At 42.0% G+C, this 18,719-nt stretch overlaps 1 protein-coding gene across 1 annotated transcript in view; it reads left to right on the top strand.

The window, feature by feature from the left end:
• cacna1ba (calcium channel, voltage-dependent, N type, alpha 1B subunit, a) overlaps nt 1–18,719 on the top strand; it is a 380,512-nt gene that overhangs the window by 250,494 nt on the left and 111,299 nt on the right. Inside the window, exon 26 of the mRNA XM_060907396.1 lies at nt 15,251–15,347. Coding sequence (XP_060763379.1) covers nt 15,251–15,347 — 97 coding nt within the window. The remainder of the gene's footprint in view (nt 1–15,250; nt 15,348–18,719) is intronic.

The following is an 18,719-nucleotide window of genomic DNA, read 5'->3' as shown; positions in this document are numbered from 1 at the left end:
TTTTCCACTTTTTTTCATGGAGAAAAATGAGAAGGTGTATAAATATCAGTAATACTGTTTTGAAGAGAATGAACAAAAGTTTTACCCTCTTATACACGGTGCATTCGAGCACCACTGTCATTAGTCATGCTTGGTGTCTACAATTTAAAAGTGAACGTATGCGGTAAATTCTGGTTTTTACGTTTAAACACAAAGGATGCTGGTTTGTGACCGGGGCAACGGACAGAAATAGAAATTTTACAAAACACTGAATTTTCAAATGTTCATAACTTTGGTTCTTTAGACGCATTTAACAAAATTAAACTAGTTTTCAATTCATCTCTTCACACTCTTTAAAGCCTAGGTCACAACCGGACGTACGATTTTTTGGCCGTGCGATTTTTGGCGTTTCCCAAATCGCTGCGTTTTTTGTTTTTTTTTTCATGGAGAAAGACGCACATTGGCCATAAGTTTGTCTTGCAACCTGAAAAAAAACGTAAGCGCCCGTAGAGTTTGTTTGACATGACAAAGAACCTCTGCGGCCAGTCTACGGCTCGAAAATCAGCACGTCACACGCACGCCCTCCGTGCGTTTCTTGCGTTTTTTGCACGTATACCGGCCGTAGGAGCACGTACGGCCGGTTGTGACCGAGGCTTAATTTGATACATTACACAACACTATGACAACTACTTTTTAAAAATGGCTAATCTAAAATTCTTTGGTTTTCTCATAACACTTGACTTTTAACCCTATGACTTTCAAAGATAAATCATAAAGAAAGATGATGCATTGGCTAAACCCTACGATATGACCAGATATTCATAGTTCTCCATTTTCGCCAAGTTAGTCTTCTACGTGTCTCCTTTATAGATGCGTATGAGGCCGTGTGCTTGTTACAGTATTCTGGTGAAATTCATAGGGATTTGATGAGTCTGTGGTAATTCATACAGGAACAGAGTCCTTCATCTTTCTTATCCCTGAAAAAATCCTGTGAATGAAGGATCCATAGAAATCGTGTAATGCACTAGAATGCATCTGCATCGGATGTATTGGCTCATTATGGCGCCATCTTGGATAGCTGATTTTTAGGCGTCTGGTAAGATGACAGATAAGCAAGAAGATGAAATTCCTTGGAAATGGCATGAATGCTTCATGATGAACTGCACCCATTGTGCCAACAAATATTGGAAAACAAGAAGGATCACCTTCCACAAGTAAGAGTTCACGTTCAGAATATAATTTTGGGTTATTTATGGTATTTTGGTCTTTGGTTGTGCTGATTTTCAAATTGTAGACTGATAAGAGTAAATTGTTTGAACGTGTGTTGAAAATAAAATAATTAATCATTTAATTAGCCTTTTACGCAGCTAAATGATAATATTTTTAAGGTGTTGTTACGATGTAAAATCATCTCGACTTAAGTTCTTGCTCGCATCTTTTTGTTTGACATGTTTTCCTTTTTATGATTCAGGTAATTAATCATAAACGACTTTCTATAATGGTTGCCATTATAATGATTTATATATGAAAGGAAGGGTGTAGAATAGATTTATTTAAAGGATTCGATGACACTGCATGCATGAATGGATAGGAGGATTGATTGGATAGGAAGGGATATATGGATGAAGGAACAGCATGGTAAGCAAAACAATTCCACTGTTTTGATCGAGCTCAAAAACATATTTAAAGGTTCTTATCTACGATGATAAACCTCAGTGGCACGACAGGTATGACAACTGAAACCAGTCACCAAGATTGCAAGCAAATGCCATTTGTTTTCAATAATCTTCGGTGAATTAATACTTAGTGACATTTAAAAATGCAATTAAAGTATAAGATTTTGACCAAAAAATAGACAAATGATAAGACAACATTAAGAACTCGTATGATAGTCTGATGTGTTATAATATCCAGTTTCACTTAGTTGAGCAAACGCTGATTTCTTTCATGTTGGCTATAGACCCTTTTCAGTCGCGTGACCTTCGTAAACACGACCGCCATTTTGGACATGTAGTGGACTTCGGCTCGAATCGGTTTGAATGCGAGGAAGGCGACAAACGAAAAACATAAAAGAAAAAGGAGCGAGATGCAGAAAACACCTTCACTATCCAGCGACGTAGGGCATTTACAGGGCGAGCGGAGGGAGAGGTATTTGCAAAAATTGAGGTTAGCAGGCTTAGAGAACGACGTTTACCTGCTTCCACCAGGATTGTTCACTGACGTACGGAAGTACACGAAGCCCTCGTCTTTACCTGACTTCGGCCCACATGATCTGTATACCTATGTCGTTAAAAACCCATCGCCATACACAGGTATTGATCTGAAAGCGTATAAGAGTTTGGATGCCTACAAATATTTTGTGTCAGGCTGGGTAACATGCCTACATCAGCGGGTCGTCCCTGGAGCCGGTGGTCGCCATCTTATTACAGCTAAGGTTTGTTCACATTTTCATTTACTTTCGGTCCTCAGGATAAACAAAATGTTATTAAATGTCATTGAAATAACTTCTTAGTCTGTTGAGACATGGCCCGTTTTATAAATTTGCTGTTACCAGGCAATGACCAAGAACTGTATTATTAGGGTCGGTGTCTGTGTTGTAGCAGTGTACTAGCAGCTAGCTGTTAGCACTAGCTAATGTCAACAACATAGTAGCTGGTATGTTACTGTAGCAATGTTTACGTTCAGTCATTTGGATGAGTGTTAAAACCTTTCAGTCTCAAGTTTTTCCTTTACTGTATTTACTAGTTTACTGTAATTATGATCCGGCAGCTATTTACACCGGATCCAGTGTAAATAGCTGCCGGAGCCAACGTCCGAGGTTCCGGAGCGCGCTTTACACTGGATCCGGTGTAAATAGCTGCCAGATCATAATTACAGTAAACTAGTAAATACAGTAAAGGAAAAACTTGAGACTGAAAGGTTTTAACAGTCATCCAAATGACTGAACGTAAACATTGCTACAGTAACATACCAGCTACTATGTTGTTGACATTAGCTAGTCAACAATAGCTACTACAGAAGAACAAAGAGGTTACAATGGGTTATTTTAACCTATTTGGTTACACACTCGCCGCCACAGAATGTTAACAGCAATGTAATGCCTTTTCTGGCTAATTTTATTCGTCTTACCTCCAACAAAGTGGTCACTACACAAGCGTTGGTATACCGAGGGCTGCCAATCTTTCCTGTTAATGGCCGCTATCCATCTTCTCTGTCGGGATCCGATAAAATGATAAACCTTGCCTTGTTTGTTGATGGTTACTACATCCGGGTGCACAACAATATAGTGGCATGATGGAAGTCTTGCTGAAAGTAAAAACTTTTTGCTGCTGTTCCTCAATGTTGGCTGTGGTAAACTCCTGGTAGTACATGTCCAAAATGGCGGCCGCGTTTGTCGTGACGTCACGTGAAAAGGGTCTATAAACATACAAAAACATGCTCATCGAACGTTGACACTCCTGTTTGACATGTTCAGAGTGATCACAAACTCTTTTTGTCACATGTTTTCATTATTGCTAAGCACTATTCCAGCGTTTTCATTGATGTAGTGAACAACACAATATGCAAAATGGGATATCTACGACAAGCATCAGCTAACCAATATGGCGTCTAATTGTGCTGGAAATAAAAAGCTTGTGTCCTATCTAGTTATTTGACAGTTATTCCACAAAATCGAGTCGTACATGAGCTGATAGCCGACGAGGTACATAGCACCTAGTTGGTTATAAGCCATGTACGACGAGATTGAGTGGAATAACTGTTTTATTCTATCCACATTCACTGGATTTTGAGAAATGGAGCATTTTTATTTTTTGCAAATTCGATAAATAAAAACTTGATACAAAATGTCAGACAAAATAATTTTTGCTTAAAATCTAAACAAACCGGCGAAATGACAGGAGCAATTTGTGAAAAATGCGATAATAATCATTCTTGAAAAATTAAAAAAGATTTGTTCTTACCATCAAATATTTTTATTCCATATTTTGTTGCTTTTTTTTATTTTTTGGGGGGTTTTCTTCTTCTTTAGGGTTTTTTGGTGGTTGGCAAACCAACTTAAAGGTGCATTACCGCCACCGACTGGAGTGTGGAACAGGAGATACTGGGACGGGAAAAAACGATATTCTTTAAAGCTAGACTGCCTTTCAGATTTTTCAACTGTAGGTCATAAAAAGAATTTTCCCCGACACCCAATTATTTTTGTTTAGTGGACCGAAAGCTACTGAGTTCGAATCACAGACTTCCAATTTAATTAGTTTTTTTAAATAGAACAATTAATGAATTTAGGGCCACATGGCTCTAAATTATCTGCTATTTTTCCTGCTTCACCATGACCCAATTCAAGATACTACGTCATGCATCACGTGGTGGGCTTTCCCCGTTCGCGCAAGGCATTGTGGGATACAAATTTGAAACAGGAGAGAAAAATGGAGGACGTGAGTGTGCGAATGAAACGTGAAAGACTGACTACAGTAAGGGAAAGCGAGAAGAAAAGACGTTACATTATATACCAAGGAAAGGAAACTCAGGACCAAACTAATAAATATCGGCGGTCAGCGAGCACCTCGGTGTGATCAGCTGTTCGTTTTTCGTTTAGCGACAGAATGATGGAACTGTCAGTGCATGGTCAAAGGTAAACCTGCGCATACGCACACGGACTTCCTCTGTCTGCTTGACTGCGCGAAGCGAGTGATTTCATGCACATTATTTGCTTTAATCCCCTCAAATTAAATAACTTCCCAGCCACAGAATGGCCCTGATATTTTGTGAGTTATTAGAGAAATAAACATATATCACAATAACCACATTTCAGAGAGAACTAAATTTCACCAATTTTACGAAATCGAAAGGCCGTCTAGCTTTGCACTATTTCTGTTTTTTTTTAAACCTTTATTATTCGTCACATGCACACTTCAAGCACAGTGAAATTCATCCTCTGCATTTAACCCATCTGCAGTGAACACGCGCGCGCACACACACACTCAGAGCAGTGGGCAGCTACACCAAAGTGCCCAGGGAGCAGTCAGGGGTCAGGTACCTCGCTCAAGGGCACCTCAGCCCAAGGTCACCCCACGTTAACCTAACCGCATGTCTTTGGGGGAAACCGGAGCTAATGTCAACAACATAGTAGCTAGTATGTTACTGTAGCAATGTTTACGCAGAGGAAACCCACGCAGACCTGGGGAGAACATGCAAACTCCACACAGAAAGGCCCTCGCCGGCCACTGGGTTCGAACCCGGAACCTTCTTGCTGTGAGGCGACTGTGCTAACCACTACACCACCGGGCCGCGGTGGTCATTTTATATACTTGATAACTTTTCGAGTAGTTTTTATTTCATCCTCAGTTAGTTCAGCAACACACTCCACCATTTTGTTTTTCTCTACTCATGGTATATGAGTTGATAACATAGTAGTAGAGTAGCCAATCAGAGCGCACGATTGCTCATATCCGGTGAATGTGGATAGAATAATATGGGATATCTTGGGGTAGGATATGTCAAAGATCAGATGAACATGTTCCTCAGAACCTCCTCGATGTATTCCTCCAAACTGCCTTTTTTTGACAAAGTGTACAATCTATAGCATAATGGACTAATCTTTGGCGGGATATCACAGGCCCAAGATTAATAAGGAGTAGTTCTGTTGTATCTTTCTTACTAAAGACATCTATCAGGCCTCTGTACTTCCACTGAATATCTGCTTTCTTTCTAACTGTGGGACTCCACGGAAGTACAGCATCTCTAAGGCCCCGGTCACACCGCCCAAACTTTGCTGGAGCGTTCCTGGAGCGGTGAAAAAAATTCATCACCGCTCGTAACCGTTCACCACCGTTTAACAAAAGTTGGCCCCTGTTAAAGCAACGCCGTATACGCTCGGCCACCGCTGATGTTTCTCGAGGGGCCCTCCTACCGCTCCGAAAGTTTTGAGCTGCACAAAATATTGCGAGCGGTGAGGAGGGGGCAATTTTCCGCCCCGGCAAAGTTCACCCCCGCTCCACCAACGCCCAGTCAAAGTTTGGCACTGCTAGACGCAAGTTCGTGGACGCTTGGGTCCACTAGGCCAACGCAGAAATCTTGAACACTGGACCACCGCTGCTTCGCCAGCGTTGCCCGGGCGGCGATTAAACGTTGCACAAACTTCGGTGGAGCGGTTGTAAGCGTTTTACGAGCGGACACGGGGTTGCTGGAACGGTGTCGGGCGTTGAAGCAGCTATCCATGGCGGCGATGAACTTTGGTTTGGCGTTGGTATAGAGGTGTCGGAGCGGGACCAGAATTTGACTATAAATACGGGGAGAAATGGACCAGGAGCTCATTTGGAATCGAGCTGCCGTTGAGTTCAGACCTCATCTATATCGAATTTGCTCAAAGTTACAGTAAAACTGTATCACCATGGATGCTGAGAGACTTGCTATGATTGGTGCTAAACCAGCTTTATACCCCCGCCGAGCCAAAGCCCGCATGCGCAGAACGCCGCTATACCAACGCTCGCGTCACCGCTAAACCAACGCTCGCTACCGCTAAACCAACGCTAAAGCAACGCCGGCTTCAGCGGTGCACCGCTAAGCCAACGCCCGTGTTTTCGATTTTTTTCCCATTTTGTGCGCGGTGACGAGCGTTGTTGAAATTCGGCCCCCCCTCCCTACCGTTCAAGGAATGCTCCGGCAAAGTTCGGGCGGTGTGACCGGGGCCTAAAGCTGGCAGTCCTTTTACTCTGGGTATGTTAAGGGCTGGGGCCAAGTGCAAAAGCTACCTCTTTCTCCTGCCACTGTTGCTCAGGAGTGAGGTACGCATACAGCCTGAACTGCATGGGTTCTGGAGTGCTTGCTCGAATGCTTCCTAATGATCCAAGGGGCAGAGGATGACAGCTCTTCTACAACATCTTATCTAGCCAGATAGCAAGGTCTGACACCCCCGGTCGATGGGGAGGGGAAAGAGGGCACAAAAGCAGAGAATAGTGAGATCAAGGCTGTTTCTCGTTTTTATTCAATAGCACATTTTTATGCACTATGCTTTTTGGCACACCATAAAACTCGCAAACAAAGCAAAACTGGCTGTTCAGGTTCATCTCAGCTGGGTCAGAGCTGGGAATGTCAATTCAGTGTCTCTCTGGTATTTGGCAGCCTACCGAGAAGAAAAAGAAAAGTCAAGTCAAGTTTATTTGTATAGCGCTTTTAACAATAAAAATTGTTGCAAAGCAGCTTTACAGAATTTGAACGACTTAAAACACGAGCTAATTTTATCCCTAATCTATCCCCAATGAGCACGCCTGTGGTGACGGTGGCAAGGAAAAACTCCCTCAGACGACTGTGGGTGGTAGAAATGGGCAACTGGACTTGCTTGAAGATTCTTGAAAACGTTTCACCTCTCGTCCAAAAGGCTTCCTCAGTTCTGTCTGACTAATAGGGAGTATCAGATATTTATCCTCTCCTGGCTCAGAATCAGAATCAGAATTCTGATGACCAGCTCATCTAAGGTGTCATTGAGGCATCATGTTGGTGTGGGTCACTGGAGGCTGGGTGTGAATGGCGAGTCATTAGGGTGATCAAAGGATTGCCCGTTAGGGTGATCAATGGCAATCTGACTCTCTCTGTCCTCCTGTGAGTCCCCGAAAACAGCTGGGTCCTGGCGTACACCCAGCCGTCTGGGAAGAGTGTCCAAGACCACCTTGTAGATGGTTGACAAATGATGTCTTAGACCCCCACCTCTGTTCAGTGATGGCCGTTCCAGGTTGACAAAAATGGCTTCTTTGACTCCTCGCTCATACCAACGATCCTCTCTGGCTAAAATGCGTACGTCACAATCCCGAAATGAGTGTCCTTCGTTGTTAAGATGAATGTAGACAGCCGAGTCCTGGCCTCGACCTGAGGAAGAAACCTCGAGAGGAACCAGACTCAAAAGGGAACCCATCACCCACGTGCAATGAACCGGTGCTACAGGTGCTCTAGCCCCTGCCCCTTTTCTGTTTGCTGTCCAAAGTGCCCTTTTCATAGGGACTGTTTTTTTTTTTTAATATTTGTAAAAGATAAGTTAGCTCCAACATCAATATTCTCTACAATTTGACAATAATATATGAAATTATAGATTTATAAAATAACGTTTTTCTATGTAAATGCGGGTATCAATCCGTGACGTCATGCATTCAGTGAGCCTCCGTGCAGAAAGCGCATGCAGGCGGTTGACAGTGGGAGACAGTGCGAGGAACGGCATGGTAAGGTCACACTGAAAGTCTCCTTTCATTTCTATCTGAACATGCAATATTGTGCAGCTTAGAACGCAACAGTAAATGCGTAGGGTTGTTTATCATTTAATGAAGCCGCCTAGGCTATATTTAAACCGTTTGCTCCATCCATTTCATTAACGTGGCAGATTCGGAAACTTTAGTTTGAACGACGGCGTTTCTAGCAGCTTCGAAAACTTAAGGCTGAATGACGACGTCCACAACATATTCTATCAAGACACACAGAATGTTCAGTTGCAATTGAAATTTAGTTTTGAATAAAGTTAACTTGTGTGAAAAATTTGTTCCAAGTGCCCTTTTTTGAATGTTGAGCCCCTGCCCCTCCAAAGGTCTTTGCACGGCCCTGGAACCCGTCCTCATTTGGGCAACAACAGACAGCATGACTATAACATTAACAGTTTTAACATGACAGTTTCGTTGATGTTGTAAACTCTTCATTGATGGAAACTTGAGTGCAAAACCGTTCATGATAACTGCAGTCCTAAAGTTAGCAAGTCAACTGTAGTCCTCAGCCATAAAAGCATTACTGTAAGAGTCCAGAGCGTCCTCCAGGTGGGACTTTCAACTATCCATATGGGGCCGTTCTCTACAGGAGCGATGCGATAAAACTCCGACCAGACACAGGGCACCAGGATGGATCAAGCAGGTCTGAGGGGCAGAAAAGGTCAGCATCTCAATCCCAGGACCAACATGTAACTCAGAGGGATAGATTGGGGGGGGGACACATGTTGTTAGGTATGCCCTAAAAATGACACAAGTATTAAATCTGCGTGGTAGGCTCGCAGAGACGAGAGTCTTGATATCAGGCATAATACACAACAATGGCATGTTAATACTGTTAAAAAATATCATGACCTGCTCTGGCTGGATGCTTGATTGGGTGATGGGAGCACACTCCTTAGCAATGATGGGATGCAGATGGGACCCTTAGGGCTGGCCAAGACAATTCAGTTACACTTCACCGGGTCTGGGACATGCGACAGAATGTCTGACGGCCGATTCCCTGCAGGCTACGATAGCCAGTCGAGGTTATAAAGCAACACATATAGTAAATAGGCTGCTATAAACCACACACAGGTGTAGACATTCATTCATTACCTGCTTATTCTCTGCAAGTCCTTCTCGCATTCACTGAACCACACCCCAGCTGGAACATGTGGGTGATCAGCTGGTGCAATTACATCCTGAGAATCATCCTGACAGTCAAGCTCTCTATGGAATACTCACTGAAATGCAATAACGAGAGCTTCCTCATTCTCGACCCTACTGATGGCCAATGTGTAGAAATGAACGGTGTATTTCGAGGCTCTATTCTTGCCCTGGTTTGCTTGCCATACTTCCTTTCTTCCATGGGGTAATCATGGAAAACTGAAGAAACTCTTCTTGGATTTAATTAAATTTTTTTTTTGCCATTAAAAATAATTGATATTTTGGAAAAACAGAGTTTAAGGTGACTTTAAGGCCAACTGTAAAAGCCTAAGAACAAAATACATGTATAGAAATTTTTTTTATATAGTTCAGTGCACAATGAAGGGTTTAAAACTGCTAGTTCAATCCTAGTTTCTGTCCTACTTGAACTGTATTGTAAGCAGTGATGATCTTTACCCTGTCTTTGTTTCATTCATTTATTAGATCGCATCAAAGTCCAAACAGGTGGGGAACGTATATTCATTCTTTCTTCTTTAGTCCCAATCCCCTCTAACTCCATCTTCTAACCTTGTCCTGTTAATTAAGGGACCACTCTGTGGAGGAAACCTGTTGCGGGCCTCTGCACTGGCCATTCTGTTAACTTTCAACAGAAACTCAGAAATCACAAGTGAATTAATACAGCTTGAATGCAGAGGGGCTTCTGCAAAAGCTATCAGGAAGACCAGTGTGGCGTAATATATCCTATGGGTTCGAAACAACACCAGGTCAGGAGGGTCAGTGCACTGCACAGTTTCAGGTTCTTCCTCCTGCACGATCTAGCTCATGGCATGGTTAATAATGAGCTCATGAACGGAATTATGCGTGCGGGCAGTAAATCTGAAACTGTGCAGATATCTTGGGAGAAGAGATGAAAGCTGAGTGGTATGAGAGCTGGAGTTGGGAACCCTTGATTGATATATTACACATTACCTGTGAGTGCCGTGTCGCGATTTAGTTTCAGATGAAAGCATGCTGGACTAATGTGCATCAGAGAGCATGGGTAAAGTGCATGCTGGTATTGAGTGATTGGAACAAAGGACTAACCCTGCCATAATGTGTGTGGCCATGCTATTGTTCTGTGCCGACTTTGGGATAGTCTCCAGCAAGAGCAATGGGTTATGGGTAGACTTTATGGGGATGTGTGATCTGGTTGGTTCAGAGAGATGACTGTAGGGTATTGTCACCATTGTCGATACAGATTTTTTTAGGACGGATGGTCAAGTGCTATCTCTTTAGTTTCTTTAAATTGTCATCGTCAGTGTTGAAGTCGAGTCACTAAACCTCGAGTCCGAGTTCAGTCTCGAGTCCCCAGTGTTCAAGTCCAAGTCGTTCAAGAAAATTTCGAGTCGAGTCCAAGAACAAGACTCCAACCGCACCATTTGACGGTGGCTGTTGCTGCCTTTACAGTATGTGAAAGCGTCTCTGCTACTGTGTTGGACTAACGTTCCTGCTCGACTGCCCCATTTTAGTTAACAGGCTACAGATAAGAAGCTTGTTCATCGCTCAGCAAGCCCCGCCCACTATCAACAGGGCAAATAACATGAGAGAGGGTTAACACTAGCTACTTCATCGCTCAGCAAGCCCCGCCCACTATCAACAGAGCAATGAACATAGCGCATCACTTCCTTCTCTGGGTGGAGTCTTGCCAAATGATGATTGAAGTTCGAGGTCGTCCCCGTCGTCTCCTCGATAGTTCTTCTACATATGGAACACATCGCAGCGCATTTTTTCCCACTGCCTGAGAAGTCTGTATAAGCAAAGCGGACAATCCTAGGGGCGTTCTCTCCAGGCATTTTAGCGCCATTAACGTTAGTTTGTTCCTGAACATGACGTATGAACAGGTGAATGTGCATTCTCTTGCATGAAATTAGTACAGAAATTAATGTAGATATAAATATCTTATCCCAAATTATTAATGCATGTTGCAAAAAATAAAGAAAAAATCGGAGTCCTCGTTTCCAATTTATGTTATGCACGAGTCCGAGTCCAAGTCCGATTCATCAGTGCTCAAGTCCAAGTCATGTCACGAGTCCTTAAAATTAGGGCACGAGACGGACTTGAGTACTACAAGCTTGGTCATTGTAATAAAATAATATCCAAGTCATCAATACAGTGCATTTGGACTCCGCAACAGTACTGTCTGTGTCGTACAGTATAGCTGTCATGTTCATCAAGTTCCCTTGACTCATCTCTCAGCATTTTTCATGCACAGGATCATCTTCTTTTGTCTCTCTTGTAATTGCTCAGTGCTAGTGCTTGAATGAGATATGTGATACTCTTAATATTGTTTTCTGTTTCATTGCTGCACTGGAAGACCCAAACGGTACCTGCTCAACCAAGAAGTCTTGCCTTGAGATCGTGGCATTACATAATCCCAGCATATCATTTTAGTACGAGATCCATAACTAAGATGATGCAAAGTGAAACAACAACAAAAAAAACCCCTAGATTTGACAAGTGGGTCGTGCCACATTAGAAAAATTGATTGATACAGCATCAACTGGTTTGGATGTTGTGTGAATTTACTTCTCACTGTGTATTAAATCAGAAATCCAACAGTAGCCTATGTACTGAATGTTTAGCATTTCGCAAATTGAGGTAGGATACAGAACCTGAACGGAAAAAAAATACTCAAGGTAAATATAATTTATAAATTCGAGTTGAAAATTTACACAATTTCCGTCAAGTAATTTTAAATGCTAATCAATGATTCGAATTTAGATGTCCTTGTTTGCATTAGTTTTTTCTCCAGAGGTCTTTTATTCCATGTTTTGTAACTGATTTAGGATTATTTCTGTGAACATTCAGTCATAGGCTGTGCTTGTGCAGTGAACTGATGTTAAAGTCTCATAATTTTATTTGAGACATCTCGAGGCCATAGCATGGATGGATCACAGCTTGGTTTCCATGCCAATCGGTCGGTCACGCTGTGTTTGGCAGAACCATTTTATTCACGATCCTGTTCTTTGGTTTTCTTTACAAAAGGGTTTGTCTTGTTGGCTTCTGTTTGATTTGCTCTACATGCTTAAGAAAGCTGTACGTCTCCTCGAGTATGTGGTTACCTGCTGTTTTGCAAAACAGCATCGGGTTTACCACAAAGAAACAGAAACTTCTCCCTTTACCTGGGTGGAGTTTCTTTTCTATCATTGGTTGTGGTTTTAGAAATCTGATGCACAGCATTTTTTTATTTATACACGTAGTAATTTTTTATTTTTTTTAATTTGCATGGTTAATTATTGCATAGATTTCGGGATTAAGCTAACATTTTGCTTAGAATCCATAAAGCAAACTAACTAACAATAGCATGCTGATGATATTATTGAACAATCTCAGCCAGCTCATGTAATGCAGGATTACATGATATATGATGAATATGGTCATGTGCTTTTGTGATATGTATGCCTTGTTGATTGGGTGTAATATACAGATAATTAACCCCTTGGCTGCCACCCATAATTAATTGTAACGTGACGGGCATTTTGGACAAAAATAGGTCAAAATTGGGATATTTTGATAATCTTTCTCTAACTTGTTCAGAACTTTATATTTTTAATATTTGTATAGAAAAATTACCCAAAAAAACCATTGTTGTAGAGTAAAAATGACTTTAGTAATCAAAAACAAGACAACAGGTCTTGTCAATGAGAACCTGTCCATAAACATGAATTACTAGTACTCGAAAATACAACCCCGATTCCAAAAAAGTTGGGACAAAGTACAAATTGTAAATAAAAACGGAATGCAATGATGTGGAAGTTTCAAAATTCCATATTTTATTCAGAATAGAACATAGATGACATATCAAATGTTTAAACTGAGAAAATGTATCATTTAAAGAGAAAAATTAGGTGATTTTAAATTTCATGACAACAACACATCTCAAAAAAGTTGGGACAAGGCCATGTTTACCACTGTGAGACATCCCCTTTTCTCTTTACAACAGTCTGTAAACGTCTGGGGACTGAGGAGACAAGTTGCTCAAGTTTAGGGATAGGAATGTTAACCCATTCTTGTCTAATGTAGGATTCTAGTTGCTCAACTGTCTTAGGTCTTTTTTGTCGTATCTTCCGTTTTATGATGCGCCAAATGTTTTGTATGGGTGAAAGATCTGGACTGCAGGCTGGCCAGTTCAGTACCCGGACCCTTCTTCTACGCAGCCATGATGCTGTAATTGATGCAGTATGTGGTTTGGCATCGTCATGTTGGAAAATGCAAGGTCTTCCCTGAAAGAGACGTCGTCTGGATGGGAGCATATGTTGCTCTAGAACCTGGATATACCTTTCAGCATTGATGGTGTCTTTCCAGATGTGTAAGCTGCCCATGCCACACGCACTAATGCAACCCCATACCATCAGAGATGCAGGCTTCTGAACTGAGCGCTGATAACAACTTGGGTCGTCCTTCTCCTCTTTAGTCCGAATGACACGGCGTCCCTGATTTCCATAAAGAACTTCAAATTTTGATTCGTCTGACCACAGAACAGTTTTCCACTTTGCCACAGTCCATTTTAAATGAGCCTTGGCCCAGAGAAGACGTCTGCGCTTCTGGATCATGTTTAGATACGGCTTCTTCTTTGAACTATAGAGTTTTAGCTGGCAACGGCGGATGGCACGGTGAATTGTGTTCACAGATAATGTTCTCTGGAAATATTCCTGAGCCCATTTTGTGATTTCCAATACAGAAGCATGCCTGTATGTGATGCAGTGCCGTCTAAGGGCCCGAAGATCACGGGCACCCAGTACGGTTTTCCGGCCTTGACCCTTACGCACAGAGATTCTTCCAGATTCTCTGAATCTTTTGATGATATTATGCACTGTAGATGATGATATGTTCAAACTCTTTGCAATTTTACACTGTGGAACTCCTTTCTGATATTGCTCCACTATTTGTCGGCGCAGAATTAGGGGGACTGGTGATCCTCTTCCCATCTTTACTTCTGAGAGCCGCTGCCACTCCAAGATGCTCTTTTTATACCCAGTCATGTTAATGACCTATTGCCAATTGACCTAATGAGTTGCAATTTGGTCCTCCAGCTGTTCCTTTTTTGTACCTTTAACTTTTCCAGCCTCTTATTGCCCCTGTCCCAACTTTTTTGAGATGTGTTGCTGTCATGAAATTTCAAAGGAGCCAATGTCTGGCATGAAATTTCAAAATGTCTCACTTTTGACATTTGATATGTTGTCTATGTTCTATTGTGAATACAATATCAGCTTTTGAGATTTGTAAATTATTGCATTCCGTTTTTATTTACAATTTGTACTTTGTCCCAACTTTTTTGGAATCGGGGTTGTACAATGTACACCAAGTGTCCATGTATTCCAAGTAACTGGGTACCATTTTTATGATGGTCTTTGGTATGACCCGACCATGAATAGAACTCATGATCTCCTGATTAAGAGGCGGACACGCTAACCACTAGGCCAACTCTCAGTAACATGTCACTGTGAAGTGAAAGTAATGTGCCATGTAAGGTGCATAAAAGGAGGTGTTTACGACGAGTTGCGTACATCAATAAGGCACAGCGGTAAAAAAATTCATGATGTACGTGACTCGTCCAAGGGCATTGAAGGGGTTAATCAATCCACAGAGGATTTGATTTTTTTTTTTTAGATAATTACCGTATGTAAGAGGTTTGTTTGTGTTACATCTGGACAATCAACCCAGGTGCTTCAGTTCATCTGGTAGCTGGTGTTAGAGATGCTCCGCTTGAACTCATTATAGATTTTCTTTCTAACGTCTTCTCTAGAAAGAACATCTATAATCAAAATTGAGCAAATGTTAGAGTGGTTCACTTTGAACACCGACCTGAGTGAATAGCTCATCGTTTTAATTGCATTTTGTAGAGGGACCAAAGGCAAAGACATCAGCACCATCAAGTCTCTCAGGGTGTTACGAGTCCTGCGGCCTCTGAAGACCATCAAGCGCTTGCCAAAACTGAAGGTAAAACTAAACCATTGTCTTATGATTTTCATTTTTATGTTTATGCCACACCACTGTTGAGTTCTCATAATCGATTGGTCAAAAAGTCATGTTGATTAATTTTCCCGAACAGCAGCTCCGACAGTAATCCGGACTTTATTTCAAATCACAGGTTTGCATTAATGCACTTGTTAACTGATAGGCGATGAGCTTATGCCATCATGTGTTGTTCGTCCGTTATCCGTCGTCTGTCCGGCGCCGTCCACATTTCACAAAAATCGCTTCTTCTCTTGCAATTCTTCACCGATTTTTATTCTTTTTGGCAGGAAGGTAGGTCTGCCTGGGGTGCATGTAGCTTCTATCCAAATTTACAGAATTGCAATTAATAATGAAAAAAAGTCTAAAGTCCTTCCCGCGCCACTCTCCGTTTCCATAGCCCTCGGCCTCTCCCCTGTAGAGGATTTCGACGTGACGTCACAGGTCACGTGACGCCCCGGTATCCGCCATTTTGAAGGTCAAGCTAGCTAATGTCAACAACATCATAGCTGGTATGTTACTGTAGCAATGTTTACGTTCAGTCATTTGGATGACTGTTAAAACCTTTCAGTCTCAAGTTTTTCCTTTACTGTATTTACTAGTTTACTGAGCTAGCGCGCTCGGGCAGGCTGGGAGCGAGCGCGCTAGCTCAGTAAACTAGTAAATACAGTAAAGGAAAAACTTGAGACTGAAAGGTTTTAACAGTCATCCAAATGACTGAACGTAAACATTGCTACAATAACATACCAGCTACTATGTTGTTGACATTAGCTAGTGCTAACAGCTAGCTGCTAGTACACTGCTACAACACAGACACCGACCCTAATAATACAGTTCTTGGTCATTGCCTGGTAACAGCAAATTTATAACGGGCCATGTCTCAACAGACTAAGAAGTTATTTCAATGACATTTAATAACATTTTGTTTATCCTGAGGACCGAAAGTAAATGAAAATGTGAACAAACCTTAGCTGTAATAAGATGGCGACCACCGGCTCCAGGGACGACCCGCTGATGTAGGCATGTTACCCAGCCTGGTTTTTAACGACATAGGTATACAGATCATGTGGGCCGAAGTCAGGTAAAGACGAGGGCTTCGTGTACTTCCGTACGTCAGTGAACAATCCTGGTGGAAGCAGGTAAACGTCGTTCTCTAAGCCTGCTAACCTCAATTTTTGCAAATACCTCTCCCTCCGCTCGCCCTGTAAATGCCCTACGTTGCTGGATAGTGAAGGTGTTTTCTGCATCTCGCTCCTTTTTCTTTTATGTTTTTTCCCTGGTATTTCCCACACGCCTGACTGCAGGTCAGGAAGATCACCTGCACTGCAAAGCCAGAAAAAGATAGCCTGGTAACGTGTACGGATCACGTACACCAGCATCATTGATTTTCTGGTGATATCGCTTCTTACTCGCGTCATCTAGGCCGGATAAAATACTTGACAATGAGACTTCGTCATGATCAGCAGTGTATCACTACCGGTAGTCGCCATATTTGTGACCGTCAAAATGGCGGCATAAATATTGTCGCTATGGAAACAATGACGTAGGCCGAAATCCTCTATACAGCTAGGGTTACAGTGAAGGGCCAGTCCTCTGGTAACCGCAAGAGTTTGACTGGCCCTTCACTGATCATCTTTGACATGACCCGACCACGAGTAGAACTCGCGATCGAGAAGCAGACACACTAATCACTAGGCCAACTCGCGGTAATTAATAATGAAGATATGGAGTAATTAAGCCCTAACAAGCAGTTTCCACACAACTCACTTCTTCTCCCTCAATTCTTCACTGATTTTGATTCTTTCTGACGTGAAGGTAGGGGTATCTAGAGTGCATAGAACTTCTACCCAGATTTGCTCAATTGCAATTATTAATGAAGTTATGGGCTAATTAAGAATGAGCAGTTCAACAACAACAACAACAAAAACAAATCGCTTATCAATTCCTCGCCGTTTTGGATTCTTTCTGGCAAATAGGTCGGTATTCCTGGGGTGTATATACCGGTAGCTCATTATATCGCTTGTATATAGTGTATATAGCTTGCAGTATTTATTGCGCAAGGTGGCCCACTTTAGATGGTTCCTTCTGGACTAGACGGGGCCCGAGTGAGCTACGCCGTCATCGATGGTCTTGTTCTAATACCTTATCACAGGAACTTGTATGGCGGGCGCGCCACATGAGCTGAACCTAATAATAAACAAATTAAAGAGTGTTGTGTTTTTTAACAAAGAAAAAAAAAGGATAATCATCGATATGCTGAAGTTTTCAGTGAGGAGATGTTTATTTAACATTCATGGAAGAAGTTTCATGTATTGGTGCTTTGCGCCATAAGCACATGCCTTCCAGAAAATACTGGATAGCAGATTGGGAATGTGGGCAGATAAAGATGATCACATTTCATGAGTAAAATGCACTGTAACAGCAAAAAAAAAAAAGAAGCAAGAGAAGATTTTTAAAAAATCCATTTAAGACGTGCTGTGATGTACAAAAGAGTCAAATAAGCACAGATATAGAGAATGTATAAAGAATGATTAGTCATGAATATTCTTAGTTGGGACACTTGTGTTAATGTGCAATCTCTGCAAATTTCTCAGAAATCCACCCACAGAAACTTATCTGCCAGCCTATAAAACAGATGTTTTTTTGTTTTTTTATACCACAGAGATTTACAGCAGATCCCCGTTATAATGGAATGAAGAAAGCCCAATTTTTCACACAGCTAGATTTTTATATATATATGTAGGCGGCACGGTGGTGTAGTGGTTAGCGCTGTCGCCTCACAGCAAGAAGGTCCGGGTTCGAGCCCCGTGGCCGGCGAGGGCCTTTCTGTGCGGAGTTTGCATGTTCTCCCCGTGTCCGCGTGGGTTTCCTCCGGGTGCTCCGGTTTCCCCCACAGTCCAAAGACATGCAGGTTAGGTTAACTGGTGACTCTAAATTGACCGTAGGTGTGAATGTGAGTGTGAATGGTTGTCTGTGTCTATGTGTCGGCCCTGTGATGACCTGGCGACTTGTCCAGGGTGTACCCCGCCTTTCACCCGTAGTCAGCTGGGATAGGCTCCAGCTTGCCTGCGACCCTGTAGAACAGGATAAAGCGGCTACAGATAATGAGATGATATATATATATATATATATATATATATATATATATATATATATATATATATAGTGTGTGTGTGTGTTTTACTGGGAAATATGCCTCTCGTATTTTTCATACGAGCTCCATCTGGGACATGGAGAACCAAAATTGTGACATAAATCTCTACATATCACTCATGAGGAAATAGATGAATTATTTTTGATAAATTTGGGTACTTTTTGTTTGTGAATGTGTCTATGTCTATATAATAAAAAGAAAAT

This window comes from Neoarius graeffei, chromosome 24 (assembly GCF_027579695.1).
Source record: "Neoarius graeffei isolate fNeoGra1 chromosome 24, fNeoGra1.pri, whole genome shotgun sequence".
Lineage (NCBI taxonomy): Eukaryota > Metazoa > Chordata > Actinopteri > Siluriformes > Ariidae > Neoarius > Neoarius graeffei.
Note: the sequence above shows the minus strand (reverse complement) of the source record. Positions and strands in the feature narration are given on the sequence as shown.